The sequence below is a fragment of the Fundulus heteroclitus genome, unplaced genomic scaffold, assembly GCF_011125445.2.
Source record: "Fundulus heteroclitus isolate FHET01 unplaced genomic scaffold, MU-UCD_Fhet_4.1 scaffold_50, whole genome shotgun sequence".
In the NCBI taxonomy this organism is placed as follows: Eukaryota; Metazoa; Chordata; class Actinopteri; order Cyprinodontiformes; family Fundulidae; genus Fundulus; species Fundulus heteroclitus.
The window spans coordinates 137501-160743 of NW_023396923.1; the positions used below are offsets into that span (position 1 = coordinate 137501).

A 23243-nucleotide genomic window follows, 5' to 3' on the forward strand; every position below is an offset into this window, starting at 1 on the left:
CTCAAGTACGATCCCAACACAACCCACTCAAAAGCAATGAATGTCAGTGTACCATAAAATAAAGATTATTTACACAGCATATACAATTGTCCAAAAAGAGACCATGTTTGTGATCCAAAAACATGCACACAATACACTATTTCATTTGAAATATCTATTTGCTTCACTTATGTAGATCCAGAAAGGATCTATAAATGTCAACTTTGGCAGGGTGTGTTCATGACACGTAACGGTACAAATGAGAGATTTTGATGTAGTCATCAGCTACTTTACAAAAGGCACTTGTTTTGGAGGCCAAAATATAGAGAAATAACAAGTATGAAAAAAGCACCACTTAAAATGTGAAATGCTGTCATGACTTACAAGGCATCCGTTTAAAGTGTAGTTAAAAGGCATTTAAATTTGTAACAGAATTATTTACCTGATTGTAACCAACTTTAGCGTCGCGACTGAACAGTTTTGTTAGCCAAAACAGAAGTGGACTAAATACTTTTTAACATGTCACTGCCTTCAAAATATCTCGGTTAAAGAATAGCCACTACATGTTTGTGAGATAAATAAAAAAATATCGCACTCAGTTTATAGTAAAAATGAAGACGAGAAGAGTGTATGGCTATCCAAAGCTGGAGAAACCAGCCGGAGGTGGTTGGTAAGCTAGCATAGCTAAAGTGGGAAGAGCCTCTTTCTTCAAGCTTGGGTAAGTGTGATGTTTAAGGTTAGCGGTTTGGGAAGCAGGTATTTGTGAATTTAGCAATGTCCAACATCCATTTTAAAAGTTCTGAAAAACAAAAATCACATTTTAATTGTAAAAATATCAATTTGAGGGCAAATTTGTAAAAATATAAAATTGTTTTGTGAGTAGATAGCTAGCTGATTTCTAGCTGAGTATCACTGGCTTCATATGTAGCATCTCACGAGAGAGCTTTTCTTATCTAAATGACTTCCCAAATTATATATTTATATCAATATAAAATTTAAAGAATATCCCAAAATCTGTTAAAAGAATAATGGCTTTAAATTTGTACAGGTGAAAATTTAGGCAATGAGGCTATCATGGACAAAATTAAGTTAGCAGTGTATGGATACCGTGGAATACCATAACGACAATCCTCTCAAAATCAAGTTTCCATCTAGAACAAGATATTACAGAGATTGCGCATATCCTTATTGATTAGTTTAGCACTTAAGACTAAGGAAATTGGAAGTAACAGACATTATTGCTAAGTTTAAGTCCTTTCACTAAAAATCGTCGTTCATTAGTTTTGTTTCTGAAAAAAAAAATGTTTCTGAGTGAATTTTTAAACAAAGGTTTTGTGAGTAAAGACCTAAGCATACCCCTCTGAATCTGTTAACATTAGCCTCATGGACTGCACAAACACAAATTGTGTATTCATACAGTTGTTGGGCATGGGATTCCATTCAAAGTGGTAGTCACCATCTCAAATCTGAAGCTAAAATAATACATTTCTTCCATTCTGCCAAGTTGAAAAAATAAAACTGAACTGCATCCCAAAACCGGAATTGGGTCTCTCACCAGCCTAAAGCTTCAAACCAATGTGGCCACTACACACATTGATCTAGCTAGAGTAAAGTACTGTTGCTTGGGTGTTACTCGGGTTTGACATGACTTCCACATCTGAGCTCCGACTTCCAAACCGTATACAGCCCTAAAAGCAAACCTGTTTATATATCCATAAACACAAACTGCAAGTTGACACGCATGAAATTGAGCTATTTAAACTATTTTGGGGTTTGTTGAATCACAGCTTTAAATCACAAATATACCGATTTCACCAGTTTGATAGGGGGCAATAAGAAGAAGAAAAGAAGGACGAAAGGTATTTCTTTCCAGTATTTAAATGATTGCTCCTGAGCTCTTGTTTCAAGCCTAGTTTCACCAGGTAACTGTGAAGTTACCATTATATGCATCATTCACATGTATGATAAAAGTTTGAATTAAGAGTAAGAATTATCTTAAAAATACAAGGCCCTTGCACTCATAGCAAGTAAAGAGAATAGATGATGAGGATAAAACAATTTTTTTAAATATTTACCCCAACTATTTCAGATTCCATTTATCAAAAAAAATCTAGTTACCTTTTGCTTCTTTTCAGCTAATTAAGCCAGCTATAACAGTAACACCAAATGATTCTACATCCAGCTGTCTAGCCCTAGATTAAGTGCCTGATAGGTTATTCCAGGATGACTTCATCTTCACATAATCTGAACAACAGAGAGCCCTAGAAAGTCATCTGAGATATTATGCCAAGTGATTATGTACATCCATCTCCTCCATGTTTAGAGCTCTGTATGACAGTAATACTGAAAGCACCTCCTTGCTTCTTGTGCACAGCTGGCCAAAAATGATCATCCATGATAAATGCACTATACTACTGCTTAACCGTCTTTGTTGATCAATTTCATGGATAGTAGCTTAAAAATACATGGTTTGTTTGATCTGTGTACATATTTTGACACGGGTGGGGTTGTTTACTGCATCTCCACGTAAAGTGAAACATAACTGAAGAAGTGCTTGGTTTTTCATGGGTGACAACACACTCCGTTTTTAAATGTTACTTGATTTTGAAAAAAAAAAACAGACAAGGAACGCCATCATCTCTCCAGCCCTGCGGTCCAATCAGGTGAAAGCTGCCGTCTACTGATTTTGCTCGGTGTCGTCACAGCTGGCAGTAAGGTAACAATTGCGGACTGTCTACTATGGCGTCTTGCATCAAAGTCTGAAGGTGGTACATTTCAAAATACAAAGGCAAAAAATGATGATAATGTTCTGAGGATGCAGCACATCCCGCTGAAGATTTCTTGATTAATTCAATGGAGGGAGGAAAGGTAGACGTCGTGGTGAGGTGGGGGAAAAAATGGCTGCTGCTTTCTTAAATAGAAATCCAAAATAGGAAAGGAGGGGACTTTAATGGCCGTGGCCAGAACCAGGTGGGTTATGGATCCAGTCGAGAGCGATAAGCGACAAGCTGCCAATCATGAAGAAGATTCCCACGAGCAGGAAGACCAAAGCCTGGAGAAAAAGAGACAGCCGCAAGAAGGGATTGAGGGTGAGGAGGCACATAACTGGGGTCAACTGTACTTTGCAGTGGGTCATGTTTCGCCTAATGACGTAAACCCCACCTTTGGGGGGGGGGGGGGGGGGGGGGGGGTAGACAGAAAACTGATATGGGGAAAGAGAAAAAAACAGACAGTAGGGTACACTTACTGCAATCTTCTGCCAGGAGTTAAATGGTAACGACTTAACCAGGCGGAGGTAGAAGGCAGCAGGAAGGATGAAGATGAGCATTGTAGCTGCAGAAGCGCCTGCAAACAAAGGGGAACAAGATTTCATTAAAGCAGGAAACGTGACTAAACGGGTACAATTTATGCGAAATCGAGGACTGGAATTTATTTTTTCATATTGTAGCAGACGATGCTTTAGTATTTTACTCTTTACTTATAGGTTAGATTGCATCAGCACAGCTGCAGTTTTGCCACTGCTTTAGCAGATATCCCTTAGTTCCTAATTGCCTCTACTCCTACAGAATGTGCTCCATTCGATATTGATTGAGAAAATAGAAAAGCTGACAAAAGGCTGTAAAGAATGCACAGAGGACAGCCATGACTTGCAGAGTGAGGCCCTTGACGATTTAGTTCTACCAGCTCTAAGCAAAAAAAGTAGGGCACTTCTAAAGTTCTCTTTGCATAGATGAGGATTAAAAAACTCAGCTATTTTTAGCTTTGAGGTGTCTTTTTGCAGGCATCAAAAAAGGCTTCCATCAACTGCTGCTTGGGGGGCAACAAGAAACGCTCGCTAGCTCACATGTTGACTGACTGAGACACTAATAAAAGAAACCATGAGTCAGAACTCACCGATGAAGCCAAATATGTCCCTGATGGTTGGAACGAAGATGACCAGCATATTGTTGAAGGCCAGGATGAATGCAGCGATCAGCAGGTGGCGGGTCCAGCTGAAGTCCCGGCCGCTGAACAGCAGCGTTGTGATGGAGGAGCGGATCTGATAGGACAGAAAGCACACACATTTAGTTGTTTCACTTGATCACAACGTGTGAAACGTTTGGAGTTCTGATGAAGCTGAGCATGTTTAGGGTCATTGTCCTGTTGGAAGGCCATACCCAGATCCAGTCTCAATCCTCTTCCTGCCTTGCTGAAAGAAATGTCACCCCACATCATGATACTCTCATGACCATGTTTCACTGTGAGGGCGCCGTATTCAATTCAATTCAATTCAATTTTATTTATATAGCGCCAAATCATGAAACATGTCATCTCAAGGCACTTTACAAAGTCAAGTTCAATCATATTATACAGATTGGGTCAGATTATACAGATTGGTCAAAAATGTCCTATATAAGGGAGTTGATTGCATCAAAGTCCCGACAAGCAGCATTCACTCCTGGGGAACCGTAGAGCCACAGGGAGAGTCGTCTGCATTGTACATGGCTTTGCTGCAATCCCTCATACTGAGCAAGCATGAAGCGACAGTGGGAAGAAAAACCACCCATTAACGGGAAGGAAAAACCTCCAGCAGAACCGGGCTCAGTATGAACGGTCATCTGCCTCGACCGACTGGGGTTACAGAAGACAGAGCAGAGACACAAGAAGAGAAACAAAAAAGCACAGAAGCACACATTGATCTAGTAATCTGGGGTCCGTTCTTCGTACGTTGCTTAAAACATCCAAGATCAAATGACACATCCAAGATGATTTCATCCGGCTAATCCTGATCCGGCTAATTGGGTTCTTCGAACACACCATTCAGTGTGTTGTCCAACGCAAGTCCCCCCCATAGGCCAAAAATTCGATCAGAGCACCTTCTATCACATATTTGCTGTCCCCCTCCATGGCTTGTGGCACACCTTAAACACAACATGTTTTGACTTTCCTCTTCCAACTCTCCCAAGAAGGCTATATTTGTGAACTTTGCAACTGATTGTTTTCCTGTCAACCGATGCTTCCACCTGAGCAGCAGATCTCTGCAGCTCCACCAGAGTTATCGTGGTTCTCAGATTACTGAAACCTATGGCTGTGACTGTGTAGGTTACAAATAGTCGACTTCAGAAGGTAATCGGTCACAGTGGGATTTGTTTAGGCGTATCACAGGACAGAGGGCTGAATATAAATGCACACCATTTTATTTAGGTTTTTACAGAGATATTGTGAATGCCAGGTATTACTGTATTTTACTTCAACGTAAAAAGAAAAATGAAGTCTGTGGTTGTGAAATGACAAGATGTGCAAGGCACTACAAGTTTTCCTTTACCTAGAAAAAAACTAACATTTGCAAAAATGTCCTCTTTCTCGGAACTTGTGTCTACCAGTCTGCTCCTAAACTGTGCGCGTTTGTTTAAGAAAGGAGGAAGGTAAACTGGCAGATCTGAGCTAAGACACCTGTTTGCTCCTGGGCCACAGGCAGCCTGTGTAAGTCCCCTCACTGGGGGAAAGGTTGCGGGGATCAGGAGAAACCCGAGGCACCGTCGGCTGGGTGCTTTAGGCTGGGGATTATCTCCCGCAGTGCAATGGGACCATGAGGTTGTGTTAGCCACTTGTGGGAAAAGGGCAGGCTTAAAATGTGGGGAGGGAAGGAGTCAGTCGTGGCAGTTTTTTTAATTCTTACTCACCGTCCTGCATTACCTTTTAACTCAAGAGTTTCGTACTAAAGCCACTCAGAGGCTATCTGCTGAACACTCATGACTGGTACATTTAAAAGAGATCAAATGTTATCCAATCTTCTCCGGTGCTGACAAAGCTCAGGCTTTATGGTTGCCATGCTGCTAGGTATAAAAATCTAATGAACTTAACTTTCTGTGCTGCCAGAATGAACCAAGTTACCTTAATCACAAGGCACCAATGAGATCCTTGCACCATTGCATTCACTCCCAATAAACTGTTCCCACTTGTTCCAAAACTTAGCCCTTGTGGTTGGTGATGTCAAAAATCTAAGATCTCCTCCACGGTTCTAAACCCGACAGCCTCCTTCCTCCTTGAGCATAATTTGGTTGGCCTGGAAAACTAGAGCCTGGATGATGCATTTCTCCCCAATGCATCAAACCATTCAGCACGGGCCTGTTACCTGGCGCGAAGCCTTTGGAGTTCACCATGTGATATTGACATACTCTCTACTCCTCAGTGTTTACTTGTAGAGCTAACCTGAGCTCGACACATCTGGCTTTGGCTGGTTAGAAACAAACCAAGGACGGGGGTACTGCTGTGTGGGCGGGCCCACACACAGCCGAGGACAGTGAAACACAAACTGTATACACGGAGGCTGTGGGAAGATCTGAGTGTTACTTCTGCTTTCTGGTTCGCCAGTTTAAATGTGTAGCTTGACTGTCGGCGCAACAGCAGTTGTAAAAAGTCCCTTACAAGTAAAAATATCAACAGGAAACTTGTGTGTAAGTGTTTTGGGGCTAAAGGAGCACTGAAGCATCAAGGGAAACTAGACACCCAAATTAGGACTTTCAAATAGAAGTAGTTCTCCTATAACCAAACCAAACACAATGAATAGAAGGATGAGCCCTCTAGTGGCAACACTGGCTCTCTGCGGGGCTCAACTACCCGAAAGAAAGGCTCAAAACAAATTGGCTCCACTGTTTGCAGAAGATTCATAAAACAGGGGGAAAAGACTGTGAAAAAAATAATATATTTTTGGTTTTATATAAATATTAAATTGGTAAATTAGACAAAGAGTATTGATGTTTTTAAAAGGCAAATCAAGATTTCTAAGTTTCCTTATTTGGTTCTACTTTTTTATTGTATCGGAATGCCCCTAATATTGTGTTTTAATGTATTTTTTAAATTCACTCCAGTTTTAAAGTAGTTTTTTTTTTTTTACTTTATGTACTAGCATTCTTTGTCCGTGCTTCAGAATTCACAAACCCTAACAAACTTCAATGTTTTAGTCAAGAAAAATGTATTATTTTAATTGATCAAACTTTAAGCAAGGTGATCTTTATTTAAGGTTTTAATTTGGTTTTAATTCCTTTATGACTACAATTTGAAATAAAGTTTTTGGTACTAGTTTGGATTTCATCATGAACTAAACGTATTTAAATGTATCTGGAAACCAGCTCTGTGTGTGTGTGTGTGTGTGTGTGTGTGTGTGTGCTGTGTTCTGGGTTCATCCAAGACAAATCATGACATTTAGTTTTTTTTTCTTTTATGGTTAAAGTTTTTTTTGGTTTGTTCAGTTTTATCTACAATGTTATCCCTAATCTATACAATTTTATTTGACTAGTTATCAAATTTTTGGTTTAGTGAAGATTAACTTAGCTTGGTTCTATTGCATTTTTAACTATAAATTAATTTTAATAATGATTTTACTGTATTTAATTTTTTTCTTACTTTTTCACGTCTTGTAATGTTTTATCTATGGTTAAAATACTTCTTTCAGTGTTTTACAATTATGAATGATTTCATATTTTGTATATCTCTAGATGCTTTTATTAACAGCTATCTTAGCTGCCTTATAAAAACAACTATTTACATGTTCATGATAGTAAGATCATGGCGGCGGCGCTGGCCTTCACCCATGGCCTCATTGGCCTGAGAACTGGGACATGTCTGACTCCACATTAAGCCCTTTCATTATGTACCAGATCTGAGGAAAGCCCCGTGTGATCCAACTCCCGTAAGCATCTACCTTTCATGTGACCGCACCCCTGCACACACACATACTTTCAGGTTAGATGTATCGTCTCTGCTCACATTCACTACGTTACCAAAGGAGCCAAGGACAGTCGCAGACAAATCTAACGTTAATCTCTCGGTGAAGGTCGTCGGAGTCTTCCTTTAAAACATGCCAGGAGGATTCACGAGGCCAGATGGAAAGTTGGCAGAAAAACGGTGAGACAAAGCACCTCTTTGTGTTCAATGCCTTACATTTCTCTTCATCAGTCTTTCAACTGTGCAGCAGCAACTGTTTAATTAGCAGCATGAATAGTTATGGAAAGTTAATTAAACATTCCTTCCTCTGCACACCTGCTTCTCACTAATAGGAATCCCATGAACAAGTCAAATACTGTGCTCTCTCAGCAAGACTAGTTGAGCCAGCTCATTTATTTACTTACTGACAGTGACAGGTTCTTCATTAGAACTTCAGTAATTTATGTAAAAACCAAGTGAGTCGTTCCTTTTTACAGCTGCAGGGGTAAACAATTAAAACAGTTTTGAAAGCATTCTCACAAAAGCACTTTTATTTTTGCTATATATGTTTTAATTCACCCCAATTGTGTTCCATATGACATTTTTATGTCCTTAACTCAGGCTTCGCTCTACATACCTGTGACTATTTAAAGCTCAGAGAGAAGGTAAAGCTTTTACCTGAAAAAAATTTCCATGCTTTACTGGATTAAAAACATACCTGTCAGAAAAAGAAATTAAATGCTTCTTTTTGGCTAAGTGCCAATTTCTACAAACACTATAAACAATTTCAAAAGCTACAAATTAACCTTAGCAAATCATTTTATTCTGTTTAATAGGGTTATGTTTGTGAGTTAGTAGAAATAGTTACACAAACAAGAGGCTAGCATGGACGTTTATTATATATTGTTTCTCTAAAATCATTTAGGAGATTTTTCTTCTTTAGCATGAAGGTGAAATTTTTATTATTTTCACTCTTTTCACAGTCTAAAACTACATACCAGCAAAATCAGAAAAGGGGCTATAGTAGTAGTTTACACAACAGGTGTAGGGTGACTGGACATCCCCACTTTTGTATTTTCATTTACGAGCTGGAAGTGTCTCCGGATTTAATTTGAGAAAGCTGGTCCCCTTACACAACTGGCTACACAAATGTGTAGCCAGCATGGATATTTTTTATACAATGCTTCTTTTAAGTCATTGTTGAGTGTTTCTGTTTTGCTGAAGTTAGCTCTACTTATACAAATGGCTGGCTAACATGTAATTTCATTAAAACATGTATCAATAGAATGGCTACGCAATAACTAAATTTTATCTACTGATTTTAACTATAGTTAACCCAGCAAGCTTTAACTTATTTACTTTAATTCATTTTCATGCTAAAACAAGCAGATACCAAGTCAACATTAAGTGTTTCTCCTTTGCTACAGGCTTTAGAATGAGGCAAACTAAGAAAATGGTAAATTACTTGTACAGCGCTTTAACTAGTCTGACGACCCTAAAGCACTTTACACTACAGTCAGTTATTCACACATTCACACCATGATGGTGGTGAGCTATGTTAGTAGCCACAGCTGCCCTGGGGCAGACTGACAGAGGTGAGGCTACTGTACATCGGCGCCACTGGACCCTCTGACCACCGCAAGTAGTCAATTTGGGTGAAGAGATAATTAAAGAGGCTTAGTTAATCCTGGCATCTTTTATAATAATAACTGGTTGGTATTCCTTTAGATTAAAACACATATCAAGCTAAAAGCTAGATACAGAACTCAACTGCCAAAACTAGCATGCTTCAAATATGCCTATAGGCAGTGTGCAATTTGCAAAAAAATCAGAGGGGGGTATCATTTCAAGTGTTTTATAAATGAACATAACAACAAGGTTATGTGGCCTGCATGCTGTCTGGCTGGAGACAGCCTCCAACCTGTCCTGGGAGGGAGGGTGGACAAATCGGCTGCTGCTGCTTCTTGTCTTGTGACGCTGCCTGCAAATCTTCATCATCCACCAAAGTTGGTCCTGTAACGTTACCATGGCTGTTCGTCCCGTCATCTAATCTTGACCTTTTCTGTTGATTTTTCTGGCCGAAATATGGCAAAATACTTTGTTGACGTTCATGCTGTCAGATGTTCTCATTCATTACTTGGTTAGCTAGCAGCTGCTTTTTCAGGTAAATAGCTAGATCCAGTAGGTTAGACTATTGTTTTTAAACTTGCACCATCTACTGTCTGGACTCGGGAGTGAGTATTAGTTTACTTTAACCGCTTCGAGCAGAAAACGTAATAATACTCTTTAAAAACAGACAACAAAAAATTCAATTAACAAACGTGAAGGACACAAGACATGTATTTATATTATTAAAAATTTGAATTTGAATCAATTAATCCCATAATGTCGATTAATTGCAAATTAATTGCATGTTTTATCCTTTTATTTCTGAAAGTGTAATAGCCTGTTTGGGCATTTTAATATGCAATTTTGCAATAAATGACACTAATAAAATACATGCTTGTACAAAAAATATTTTTATTTTGTTATTTTTCAAGCACTTTTGAGAATTGGAATGAAGACATCCTAGTGCCAAATGTTAAACTCTGGACTATAATGGATAAATGACTAATCATGACGCCCTGATGTTTACACAATGTGTAAATATATTTGTAAATAAATACCTATTTTCATGCCGATCATTTTTTTTGCCTCTTAAACAAAGATAGACATGGTATTAGGCATATACATATAAATTAATAAAAAATTATACATCTCAATAAAGTCATAAGTTTTGTTCATTTTTTCTCTATCACTCTCTCACACACATCTAATTCTGAGCTTTCACACCAACAACAATAATTTCTTTGAATATTTTTGTATGCTGTTTATATCCATATTCATACAGTTTAAGCCTGGAAAAAGGTTTTAAATTTCCAGGTCATTCCAGTCTTACACTTTGCTTGCAACTGGGCAGGAGCTTAATACCCTGAATGAGACAAATTAATAAGCATTAAAGTACAGTTTATGGGTTGGGTTTCTGCAATGTTATCAGCATGTTAAAAACTCATCTTCAGAACCAATGTCTGCTCAAAATGGTGATCTGCACCAAGTAATCTACTTTCAGCAGTTATCACCGGTTATTGCACCGTAAACTGCAGAAAATACGTGCAGAGTTGCTCTCTCTGCCTTTACTACCGTCGGCTCCTATGGCAGAGGGATATTTCAGCTGGATACAAAGTGTCTAGTGAAGGCAGGTCTCTTAATAACCGTTGTTTTGTCACTTATTTTAGAGCCCAAATAAGCGATTTAACTTTCAGAAACGTGCCCAAAAAAACGCAACCTGTGACTCATGAAATTTACAAGCGCCTTTAGAAAAAAAGAAGCCTAAAGTCGCATGAAATAAACAGTCTGTGCAACAGTGAGCGCAGGTCTGTGTTGCTACAGTCTCTAGCGCTCTTGAAACTACGGAAAGCGCCGAGGGTAAAAGAAACACAGTCCGGAGAGCACAGCGGGGAAAAAACATTAGGGAACGGTGTGTGTGTTTTGACGCACAAATAACGGCGACAAAAAAAATACATTTTTAAAAATCCATAATATTACTTATTCAGACCAGAGGGGAGGGGGGGAGAGGGGTAAGACATGAATGACCAGAGGAAGGGGGGGGGGGGGGACGTCACAAACAGGGGGGACAGGGTGGGGAGGGGTAAATCCCCCCCGTCCCTCCCAGCAAATCGCACCCAACCTATAGGTTTTTAAGCTGGCGTCTTTCCTGCTTGACTTGTAGTTGAAAGCTTTTGCCTGAAAGTTATGATTTAAAGGTGAGTTTACCCATCAACAGCAAAAAGAGGATTTAGTTTTAGCCAAAGCTAAATTACGGAGAGTTAAGATAGTTGGTGTACAGTTTTGGTAATTGTTGTAAATTTAAAACATGTATTTTTTTTTTTTTAAGTGTATAAAAAGGTAACTATCTTGGTAAAACATTGGTTAAATGCGTAATTATAGGTAATAGCTAGTTTAAAATTAACATGTAGAGACCACTTTAGCTACAGCTTTCACTTGATGCAATGCAAACGACAACATTCCTTTCTGAGATCATTGCTGATTTAGAACACTTTTAAAAATGTGGGCTTTTATTGACATGCACACACTTGTTGAATATCAGTGCATTTGATCTGTGGCTGCAACTTGCCAACTTAGATCCAGTGGGAACAGCAAATAAGCGTACTTACTTTTCTTTTTGGCTTTGTTTTGGTTTAATTAATAATGGTAGAGTGGAATCTGTTGTGTATTTTTGTATATGTAAGGTTAGATATAAACCTTTTATACCCTGGTAAAAGCCAGATAGTTTGTCCTATGTCATGATTAAGCAAATCCTTATAACTTCTCTTCACCATGATGGTATTTTCTGATAAGACTAGAACGTTTGTTTAAAAACGTAGCCAATGGGTCCCTGCCATTAAAAGCCATTTTATACAGCTCAAAGCACACCCAGAAGCAGATTTCTCAACATTACGAACACATTTCGAGGAATGGACACCCTAGTGGGGAGGATTGTAAGACAAGATATATGGAGAAATGTACTATCCTCCCCCCGCCTGCTTATCCTCGGTTCCCTGCCTCTGCTATCTCACCGAAGGTCAGGGTGAGGGTTTTTCCACTGCTCAGTCTGAGCCTGTAAAACCTCCGCAGCAGAGTTTTTAGGGTGGGAAACCAGGAGTTCTTCCACACTTTGTTTTTATAAAAAACAGCTAAACATTGTCGGAAGACAAAAAGCTAGATAACTAAATGGTAAAATTGTAAAGCTGGTTTAGAGTTCATATCCTACTGCTATGCAAAACTTGTGAAACAACAGCAGTAACATGCGGTTACAATGGCGGCATGCCACCCTACCACAGCTCTAGAACTGAAAAAAGGAAACTTGCTGCCCCTTACTGACTGCCTAATGCAATTACAACAACTTCAGTACAAGCCTATCATGTTTCAACAAGAGTGTGTGTGTGTGTGTGTGTGTGTGTGTGTGTGTGTGTGCGCGCGCGTTCTGGAGCCTAAAGAAGACAGGAAACTTCCACTGACCAGCCGGCCTTTTTTGTTGGTATGGTGTCAGATAAGGGACGAGCTAAAATTATCACATGACCATTTATGGAGTTGGAAGGAAGAGGGGCACATGTGTGAATGAGTAGGAGTAAGACGATAAGCTTTGGTGACTGCTCCACATGTGACCCAAAACCACCAGATCCTGAGGAACAATGTAGAACCGGGACAGTGTTTAGTGCAGAAACCTTTTAAATGACCTTTAATGACCAGTGCAATAAAGAGGTGTGGGCTTTTACAACCACAGGGTGGGTGCTTGGGTTCCTGAATGACGACAAAAGAAGTTACAACTGAACAGCATGTTCTATTTATTTTCCCCAGAGTGGCAGTGGAAAAAAACAGGTCTGTCCAAAAGATGACAAAATAAAGGACTGGAAAGAGAAGACGCACTGTGTAAGGAGAACCACACACGTACACTGGCAGTAATGCTTAACATTTAAAGGGGTGGTGTGTGTTTACGTGTGCTTAAGTGACGTAAATCAAACTGTGCAACCCTTTTAAAGAGGCTCCATATTATGAAGCAGTGAAATGAAAGTGGGACAGACTCAAGCTCAAGCTGTGCTACATCATAATGAAGAGGGGTATTCTACTTTTTGTAAAAAAAGGTCTAACATGAAAAAGTAAAACCCAGGCATCAGAACAGACAAAAAAAAGCTATATTAAAAGGTGACATGTACTTACAGGGAATAGCACGATGGGGACAGTCAGCGTGACGGCAGTAAGGACAGCAAGACGCACCAACAGCAGCATGGTGTCAAACTTGTACACTTTGGTAAAGGTGTGCAATAACTCGGCCTCCACATTATCTGTAACGGACATGTGATAAAAAAACAAAAAAAAAAAACAGTACTATCATAGCTTGTAATGATAAATTTAAAGGAATCCCAAAAATTAAATACAAACAGTTGCTTATACGAAGGGGAGGCCAGCATGCAATTCAGTTAAATCGTGTATTAACGGCTAGTTAAAAGTTCCATGAGGGGTGTATTTTACCTGCCGATATTAGCTGAAGCTAGAACACCAAGTAAAATCTAAAAGTAACATGAGTAAATAAGGCTTTTTTTAAATGAGGATTTCAGTTATTAAAGGAAAAATTGGTGTCCAAACCAACGGGGCCCTATGTGAACAAGTAGGCCTAAATGACGATGGCATCAAGCATTTGTTTACCAGCAGTGAGTCTTTTAACATTGCTGTGGAGGAATTTTAGCCCATGCTTCTTTGCAGAATAATTCAGCCAAACTGGAGTTTCCCAGAATAAATAGCCTGTTGAAGCTCATGCCACATTGACTTGGCGTCACAGATACAGAGTGGCCAAATCAAAGTCTTTACTTGAGTCAATAAAAAATAATCTTGGGACGCTTCACCACTGTTCTATGTTTTCTCCACCTGTGGATAAAGGCTTACTGTGGCTTGTTGGTTTCCCAAAAACTCACAAATGGTTTTGGAACCCCTCGAGTCTGACTGATGCCAATGACTTTGTTTCTCATCCAATTAGAATTACTTAAGATCAGGGCAAGATGTCATTTCTTTTGGCCTACTTGATACTGTCAAAAGACTACATTAGGTTGATTTCTTGATTCTGTAAGTTGGAAAGTATTCAGGCTTGGGCGTGGAAGGTGAAACTGAACCCAGATTTTCCAAAGAACGTGTTAATTTACATTGAAAAGGTTATTTAAGAAGGTTGCCGATTCCAGTTTTTCCCCAATGAGGCACAGCACAGTATGTATACATAGATATATAATGTTTCTCTCAGGTAATAGATAATGTCTTTCCTCCTCTGTCTTTAAAGTTGTTTTTATTCTTTTCCTTATAAAACCACATAAAAACCTGAATTAGGCTTATGGTTACATTTGACTCATGGTGCTTATGTGGATTACTGCCCTTACCATAAAAAATGAGGTAGCCAAACAGAGCCGACAGCATGTACATGATGAGCATGGCTAAGATTGACAAGTTGGAGACGTTTTGCATTTTTCTTCGGCTGCGACTGCAAACAGCAAACAAACAATACAAAAATGAAGATCACGCCACAGCCAAGTATTTACCATTTTATAAGCTGTTATCACAGTGATTGAAAAGTTTGGCTTAGGATGTGACGATAATGCTTGATGTAAAAAAGGAAGAACACTCACTCTTTTAGCTCACTGTAGATAGGCAGCACTTCAGGATGGCAGACAAATGCAAAGGCCAAGATGGGCACAGTGTATGCAGTCTGTGTGTTGAAAATAGGAAAATGAGATGACACAAGCTAAATAAAGGCAAGGCAAGTTTATTTATAAAGCACTTTTCAGTAACAACACAATTCAACATGCAGTACGTGAACATAGGAAAAGAAAACATTTCAGAGGATGGTACATTACAGTGTAATACTAACAAACATCAATACTAACCTTCAAAGAAATAAAAACAAATTAAGTAAATCCTTGGGAGTTACTGATCTAAAACAGTTTTGACCAACTTTTCTGAAAACTACAACTAAAATAAAAGGCAGAAACAAAAATCTAAGCAAGCAGGGAGCAAAGGAAAAAGCGTCCAAGACAGTTTTTCTACAGTTAAACTATCAAACATTTGCAGAAACACAATAAGTATATGCACCCGGAGTTCTACATTCATGGTGAACAAAGTAGATTAAACACGGATTTTATGATCTAAGAACAAATAAATAGTGGGCAAAAGAAAATTTGTATAATTAGTGCCATTCTGCTGAGGAAATTCGAGTTTTATTTTTTAAACCATTTTTTAAATTTAACACCACTTCTTGATCACTCTTGGCCACTCTGTGGAGGGCTGACAGAGCTTAAGGTCCCAGGCTCCTGGCCTAGTAGTCTAAGCCCAGACCTAAATCCAATTGAGAATCTATACAGAAACATAAATTATTTACATATCTTCTCCATCTAAACTGATTAGGCTTGAGCTATTTTGTGAAAAAGAAAGAGGAAAAAAGTCAGGGTTTCGATCTACAGAACCGGTAAGGACACAAAAAGACTTGCAGTTGTAACAACAGCAAGAGCTGGTTCTACAAAAGATTGACTCATGAGGGCTGAGTAAAATTTGCAGTTTTATATTGGAACAAGTTTTGAATTTGAAGTAATGTATTAAAATAACATCCAATACAGTAAAACTTGTGATAACGTGTTGAAATGGGGAAAAGTCTGAACCTGTATTCAGTAAAACAGATAGCACCCGCCCAATACTTGGACTTCCTCAGGAATGTTTGTTCCCTGCTGAAAGAGTCAGCAGGGAACAAATGGCTACTTCTCCTAAGTAGTTCACAAAAGTCTACATGTGTAGGAGTGGCTAACTTCAAATTCTTATCATGATTTATGATGATAGAAGCCCAGACATGAATTCCTAAACACAATGGTCCAAAACACGCCTCAAATAATCCCACCTTTTCCAAACATGTCTCGGCAAGTACATCTTATATTAGATGTTCATCCAGTTTCCACTCCGTTCATTTCTAAACTTTGGCAGATTTTTATTTTTGTCTATTTTCTGACGCTGTTGCCTTCCAGTTCAAGCGGTGTTATTGAAAATAACACTGGTGAGCTAGAGAAAATGCTCTCGCCCTGCATCCTTCGCGTCCTACCTGGGTGTTGAAGATGAAGTATTTGGGCCTGCACATCTCCTCATCGTCGGGGTGAGGCTCAAAGTGGACTCCCGTGGTGTGATGGGCGTCATGGCTGCTGGAGAGCGCTGGGGTGACGTCAGCCCTTGAGAAGTCCATGTGTGACGTGTTGTTATGTAGCGCATTCAGCCCCGATAGGTCAGAGGCGTTCATACTGAGGTTGGACGATGGCCCATAAAAGAAAGGAAGGGGGCAGGGTAGCTGGGTCTTTTTGTAGATTAGCTAGGAGAGGTAAAAGGAAAAAAAGCCTTCATCTGGGCTTTCAATATGTTAATCCAGTCATAACTGGACTAAGACAGTTTAGTTTGATTTAAAGTCAAATAGTGAGAAAACACACTGTGTAAAAATGTATACACACACACACAACACTATTTGGTCACATCAATAAAAAATACAATTTATTGATGAGATTGGGTTACTTAACCTGACTCTAGCCAGATGGATTTCGCTCCGCCTAGCTTCACTCACCCATCTGGGACATCTCTATAGGAATTGCCTTTTTTGAAGGCTGGGCCTTATCAAAAATCCTTACATATGATTGGATAAGCCACTTGTCTGTCATCGGAAAACAAAACTTGCCAAATCCGGTCGGGAGAAGGGCGAAAACATGGTTTCCACCAACAAAAGCCTTCAGAGGCGTTCTCTGATGTTCTTTTAATAAAACAATATTAGGAAGATTGGACAACAAGGAAGAAATAGCAGCATCAATGTTAACGCTTGCTTCCTCCATGCGAGCCGCCATTGTCTGAACCAGTCTCACGTCACGGTCGCTTCTCCACTACGTCACATCTATGAAACTCCAGCCCTGCGTTCTGATTGGCTAGACAATAAAATTGGTTGGAGAAATCACTCTCTATGGGAGAGGTCCCAGATGGATGTAAGTGAAGCTAGGCGGAGCGATATCAATCTGGCTAGGGTCAGGTTATGGGTTACTAGCTAGCAGATTCAAATTTGCATCTTTAACAGATTAGCACCTACATTAAGTTTTTTGTTACATTTTCCTGTTATGTAGTGACCTTTAGTTCTATTTAGGAAAAACTCCAAAGTAAAATGCAATGCTATTGATGTGTGAAGATAGCCCCTACTTTATGTTAGCTGAAGCCTTCCTTTTGAACAATTAGGTTCCATTTAGTCATAGTCTTTTGACTAAAATGTATCAGTTTTAGTCACAATTTAGTCATCTGTAATCATTTTAGTTTTAAACTGGTGACTCAGTTTTACAACATTCACTTGACTGAATTGGCTGAAAGTTTAGTCCAACTAAAGATGAAGTCCTGGAGGAATGCATTTTTGGGTTTCTTCCACTTTAGACTCAATTCGCTTGAAAATCTTTTTTCGTTGATTGTTATTTCAACTCTGCCAACGTTACATGACTAAATTTAGACCTTACTTGAAGTTATCTCTGACATTTTTGTCTCGTTTTTTGTTTGGAAGAAAATTTTTCACCAACAAAATGAACTCTACTTGGCTGTTTAGCAGCTTACGCAGCTTACGCAGCTGCAGAGACAGTGACTGATTCTTCTCATTTCTTCTTGCTTCCTATTCTGGATTCCAGGGGTTTTAACTAACACTGGCATCGGCCAGCATCAGATTCTAATGTTATGACAACTTTGATTCAAGTACCACAGTTTTATGGTATCAAAGTATTTACACTAAATTTAGAGCAGCAAAAAATATATAAGATCAGATTACTTTTGAATTATTTGTTCTTTATATGTAACAAAAACTTGAAATAACCACCCTCTTCATTTAATGTTAGTTTGTAAGTGCTTAATTAAAAAAAACAAAAAACAATCTTCTCTTAAGTGTAACAGCTATAGTAAGCTAATTGTAGCTGGTTAAAACCGTTGTACCGTAATAAGAGTGACAGATGGCATTTATTTTCTTCCCATGAAATGAAAGGTTTTTGCAAATTTTTCTTTCTTGTAAGCAAGGAAAAGCTATGAATGCCGTCTTTTGGCCAGCTGACTGACAGTTCGCTGCAAAAGTAGGAGGAATGGCTCCAGAATGCAAATAACATATTGTTTGAAAGACCATAGGAACAGCGTGACAGAACATTCCTGTGGTTGTTAAATCTCTGTCATACCTTCATAGCAGGTAACCCACCCATGTCTTGCCTCTACCTTTTGGTTTCAATAGGCTCAAACATTGTCAAACACATTTTTTAGCAAAAATCAAAAGTTTTATAAAGCATCATTATATTTTAAAATAAAAGTCAAATCTCTTCCAAAGAGAATGTCAGACATTTGCTTATTTTAGTAGCAAATGATAAACAGGTAGTCAGAGCAGAACTTACCACCACCACGAAGAAGACCATACAAGAGAGTGAAAAGCCACTGGTGTAGCCCAGATAACCTAGAGGGAAAAAAATAAATAAATAAAAAGCATATTCTGTTTAAAATTATAACCCATTTCTAAAAAATTAACAAAAAGCAATTGTACAAAGGCTTCTATACTTCCAATAAAACCACATCTAAAGCGAACACAAACAGTGATGTCAGGTGGTGCCAGAACTTTATTGTCTAGGTAATTATTTCAACTTAATTGCCTACTTCGTGTCTCGGTTTCATGACTTGGTATGCAGTCTTTTTGGTGCTGAGCCATTAAAAGTCAACATGAACACTGTGGGCTAAATAGCAGGGTCATGTTACTAAAACCCTGAACTACCAGGGCTGACTAAGCATCACACTGGTGTTGTGTTACATGTGGTGTGGTAAAGGTGACTCAAGGCAGCTTTAAGGAGCACATTTGGCATGACATACCCAAGTTTACGAGAGTCTCAAAGATGGTATGCAAAGTAGCCACGCAGGATGTGAGTGAAACTGCATTTGTCCTTACCCAGGTTTTTGAGGAGGGACAAAGGGAGAATTATTCCGATGGAGACGAACACCACCAGGTAGTTGCCGTTTAGGTACCATTCACTGCAAACGCAATGCAGGTTTAAAACCATAGGATCGAAAACAGCAAAGAAATGGAGGCTATTTTCCCTGAGAGCAGACACCCACCCTGAGTTTTCCTCCAAGCGTAGGAAGGCTCGGATCACTTCAGGCAACTCGTACTTCACAATGAAGAGATAGCTGGACATGGCTGCAAGAGGACAACAACAACAAAGGTTGGTCACACTTTGTAATTCAATGCAATTCTCTTGAGTCTTTAACATATTTAGAATAGTATCTTTGCTCACTCTTGGCATTTCAACATGTGTCTTTAGACAGCAGATATCCTCTATGCAAGCTACAGAACATCAACATTAAAATGTCAACTCAGAATGGGCTTTTCAATTTTTCTTAGATTGGATTTTGAAAAATATGAATAGCTTTTCTACTTTTACCCCTTTACTCTGACACCCCTGAATGATGTGGAACCAAGTGCTTTCAGAAGACACTCAGTATCAGTAGCAGTACAGTAACCTGAATCCACATGGCTGCAGTCTAGTCCCCAGCTGTTCTGTTAAGTCCCCAGAGGTTTGTTAGAAGACATTACAGAACAAACATTTCAGTGCAGGGCTACGTTCTAAAACGATAACCCAGGCTTTAAACATCTCACAGCATTGTTCAATCGGTCATCTGAAAACGGAAACCAACCAAGACATATCCTTCTGCCTACACTGACTGACTGGGGAAGAGGAGCATTATTAGCAGAAGCAGCTAAGAAGCAAATGGTAACTCTGGATGAGCTGCAGAGAGCCACAGCTCATGTGGGGAACAGGACAATTACGTGTCGTGCACTCCACAAATGGTTTTTATTACAGAGCGGAAAATTTTTGACAGGAAGCCATGAGAAGTGCAGTTTGCTGTGTGCCTCAAGCCACAGAGGAGACAGGAAATGTATGCAAGACATTTGAAAATGAGCCTCAGTTTCAGCTTTGTTGTTTTGAAAGTTTGTCAATAACTTAACTTTGTATTGTGATTAAATTTAACCTTTAAATATATATTTAAAACTTGGCTGTGGATGACATTTGCATTAAAACGGCAAAAAGCATGTGGCCGTGACATCCCAAAGCACTCCTGAAAGGGTCAAGTTGGCATTGGATGACCCAAGATAGACGTCTGAATAGGGCCTTACAAATTCACACCTGTACACTGCTGTTGCACATAGTTATGCAATGAGTTCTGATTTACCTCCAATGTTTTGCATGATTATTGATCCGAAGGCGGCCATTTTCCCCGGCCAACCGAACGCTCTCTCTCCCAGTGTCTCATATATCAGAGATCCTGGTAAAGCAGGCAAGTTGAGACAATCAATCAAATAATTAAACTAAAAAGGCTAACAAGTCCACATCCTCCATAATAACCAGCAGAGCTGTCATAATCACCACATCTGAGGTGGCTGCATGTTAAGTTTAACACTAACCTCCTTCTTTTGCTGTCACGAGGAGTAGATGCACGGAGTACAAGGAGAGGATGGCCACGCCGATGAGGAGGATTCTGCACAGAGACAGACAGAAAGTAAAGATAAAGCGGGGGTACAAGATGCTTGATATAGCACATATAATCAGAGTTCTTATATCATTTCACTTAAAGAGGACAAAGCAAAGCCTCTCTGCTGCTGCTCTGAGATGTGCGTCCTTTGGTAGCTGGCCTCATGGGACACTGTGTCCTTTCAACTTTAGCATGGTTCTAGGATGACCCGTGTTTAGGCATGTCGAAGGGATGCCAACTCATCCAAGCCCTGGTCACTTAAAATAGCCTACTGTGTCAGCAGGGTGATACTGGAAGTCCTGGAACAGAAAATCTACAGCTGAACAGCCTCCAGGAGTAACTGTGCCCCCAACTCGTTATCTTTCTCATATGTGATCCTGCATTGGCAACCCTCCAGGCGCTGGCCGCCCAGTGGTGCATGAAGAATGGAAGGCAGGGGTGCAACAAAGGAAATCCTTCATGAGTGCTAATAATGTTTTAGGACAGAGAAGTAGATAATGCTAGAGTTTACCCAGCTTAGTGGGGGCAAGAGTGCTTAATATTGGGCCAGTCAACTACAAGACTAAAGCTAATAGTTGTCCAAACTGCCACATGATTGAACGCAATATGTAGACACATTAGCAATTTCCGTGTGAGCAATGTCACTTCCTAATAAGTCCTTATGCAACCTGACTCAGTCTCTGCTGTTCTGGACTTACGTAAATAGAACAATGCCGGTGTTGGCCATGGCGTAGGACAAGCCCAGGATGCCACTGCCCATGATGGCATTGCTCAGGTTGAATACCGACATGCCGAAAGAAGCATGGCCTGGATGCTGTCCAAGAGAAAAGATGGAAAAGAAGTTGTTGGACTTCTGTCATTGCTTTCAACGGGAACAACTCTTATCGAAAACATGCAATACAAATTCTGACAGTCTCAATAGATTCTGCATTTTCTAGACACTGACGACAGCTTCATTCGTCTTTAATGTTGACCATATATTTGGAGCGACCCCCGAGTTCACTTACATATTCTTCTTCCTCATATTTCTTCTTCTTCATCAGCCCATTTGACAAGAACCTGTCTTCTTCCCCATCTTCATTATCGTCCATATACTGACTGCTGGAAGACCAAGGAAACAAGTCTTTAGGTTTCACAAGAAGCTGGGAAAGACTATTTGGCCCTTCTTCTGTTTTGCTTTTTAGTCAAAATTAAACATTTCAGATGGTCAAACAAATGTTAAATTGAACCTGAGCTAATACAAAAAGCTGTTTTGATTCATTTATTTAACAACTGAAAAAAGCTATCCAAACCAACCTAACTGCAATTTTATCCAAAATAACTCATTGGACTCTTTGCTGACCTGGCGATGGTGGACTTTTCCACATCCATGGAGCTGAAACGCCCGTCCAAGCTGGCGGTGCTATCATCATCAGCCTCTGTGGGGACCCTCCGCAGCTCCATGAGTTCTCTAACTCTTGGCATCATGATGGCGGCAGGAAGACGGGAAGGAGGGTACTTGTGTTTCTTTGATTGTTCAGTGTTTAGCCGTCCCAAAGAGGTGACACAAGGTGATTCTTCTTCAGGCTTGATTGGACGCTGATACCTTAGAAAATAAAAACCTGCAAAGAAAGCAGAAGAAAATACATCAAGTGTCGTATTTAGATTTCCGTTGAGTTTTTTCACTAAACTCGTCTTCCCTAATGGGCTAAAAAGCAAAAGCTTACTAAAGGAGTGGCAATATGCAGCTGATTACAGACCTGAAAGGCCATATGTTGGCAGGCCTTATCAGCCTCCCCCACAGTGTATTGGCCTTGATGAAGAACACTCCCAGTGAAACGGAGCTGTTTACCTTGCAAGCTGTTTCTTGGAACAATGGGATACTCTGCTACTACCTTGAGGAGAGCTTTTCTAACCCACAAAAGCAGAGTGCTAGGTTAGCAGTCTGTATGATGTCTGGTCTTCTTCAAGTTTAGCTGTAAAGACCAGTCTATAAAAGACCTTATTCTAAAAGTGTGGGTGTATTAGTCCACCTTAAAAAGCACAGTGTGCCAAGCTGTTGGGTGGATCATAGAAACTGGTTATAATTATGACAAGGAACCCTGAGGGAACCCAGAGTACACATGCAGCTACAGATTTTATCACCTTGCATTACCTGGGAGCACCCTTGCTAAAAGAAGAAATAAATAATATCTCCCAAAATAACATTTTAATAAAAATATAAGAAAGTAGGACACGGCCTTCTTTTAACATTAATCTTTTTTTTTTCTACATTCAAATCAATATTGTCCAAAGCTATTAGGGGGCAAACAGGATACTTGCCTTCTATTTTTCGTCTGTGCCCCTAATCAATAAGTTGTTTAACAGAAAGGTCAAAAGCAGGTAATTAAGCAGGCATGACTCTAATGCAACTACGTCAAAAATTATTTACAGTGTTGTTTATCTTTCACACAAAGAACTCTTTGACTTGGTCT

General features: G+C 39.6%; 1 protein-coding gene across 4 annotated transcripts in view; it reads right to left on the reverse strand.

Moving 5' to 3' along the window:
• Window positions 1–23243, reverse strand: part of slc38a4 (solute carrier family 38 member 4) — a 43978-nt gene that overhangs the window by 993 nt on the left and 19742 nt on the right. For 3 of the 4 annotated variants that reach the window (XM_012851620.3, XM_012851619.3, XM_021310083.2), the window contains 15 exons: window positions 22133–22391; window positions 21798–21891; window positions 21489–21604; window positions 20723–20796; window positions 20491–20583; window positions 19375–19456; window positions 19208–19290; window positions 18666–18724; window positions 16331–16591; window positions 14874–14953; window positions 14628–14728; window positions 13423–13547; window positions 3874–4018; window positions 3227–3324; window positions 1–3031 (listed from right to left, as the gene is read on the reverse strand). The exon at window positions 1–3031 is cut by the window's left edge and continues 993 nt beyond it. In XM_012851620.3, coding sequence (XP_012707074.1) covers window positions 2927–3031; window positions 3227–3324; window positions 3874–4018; window positions 13423–13547; window positions 14628–14728; window positions 14874–14953; window positions 16331–16591; window positions 18666–18724; window positions 19208–19290; window positions 19375–19456; window positions 20491–20583; window positions 20723–20796; window positions 21489–21604; window positions 21798–21891; window positions 22133–22257 — 1641 coding nt within the window. In that variant the 5' untranslated portion in view covers window positions 22258–22391 and the 3' untranslated portion in view covers window positions 1–2926. The remainder of the gene's footprint in view (window positions 3032–3226; window positions 3325–3873; window positions 4019–13422; window positions 13548–14627; window positions 14729–14873; window positions 14954–16330; window positions 16592–18665; window positions 18725–19207; window positions 19291–19374; window positions 19457–20490; window positions 20584–20722; window positions 20797–21488; window positions 21605–21797; window positions 21892–22132; window positions 22392–23243) is intronic. The other variant, XM_021310084.2, reaches the window with a different exon arrangement.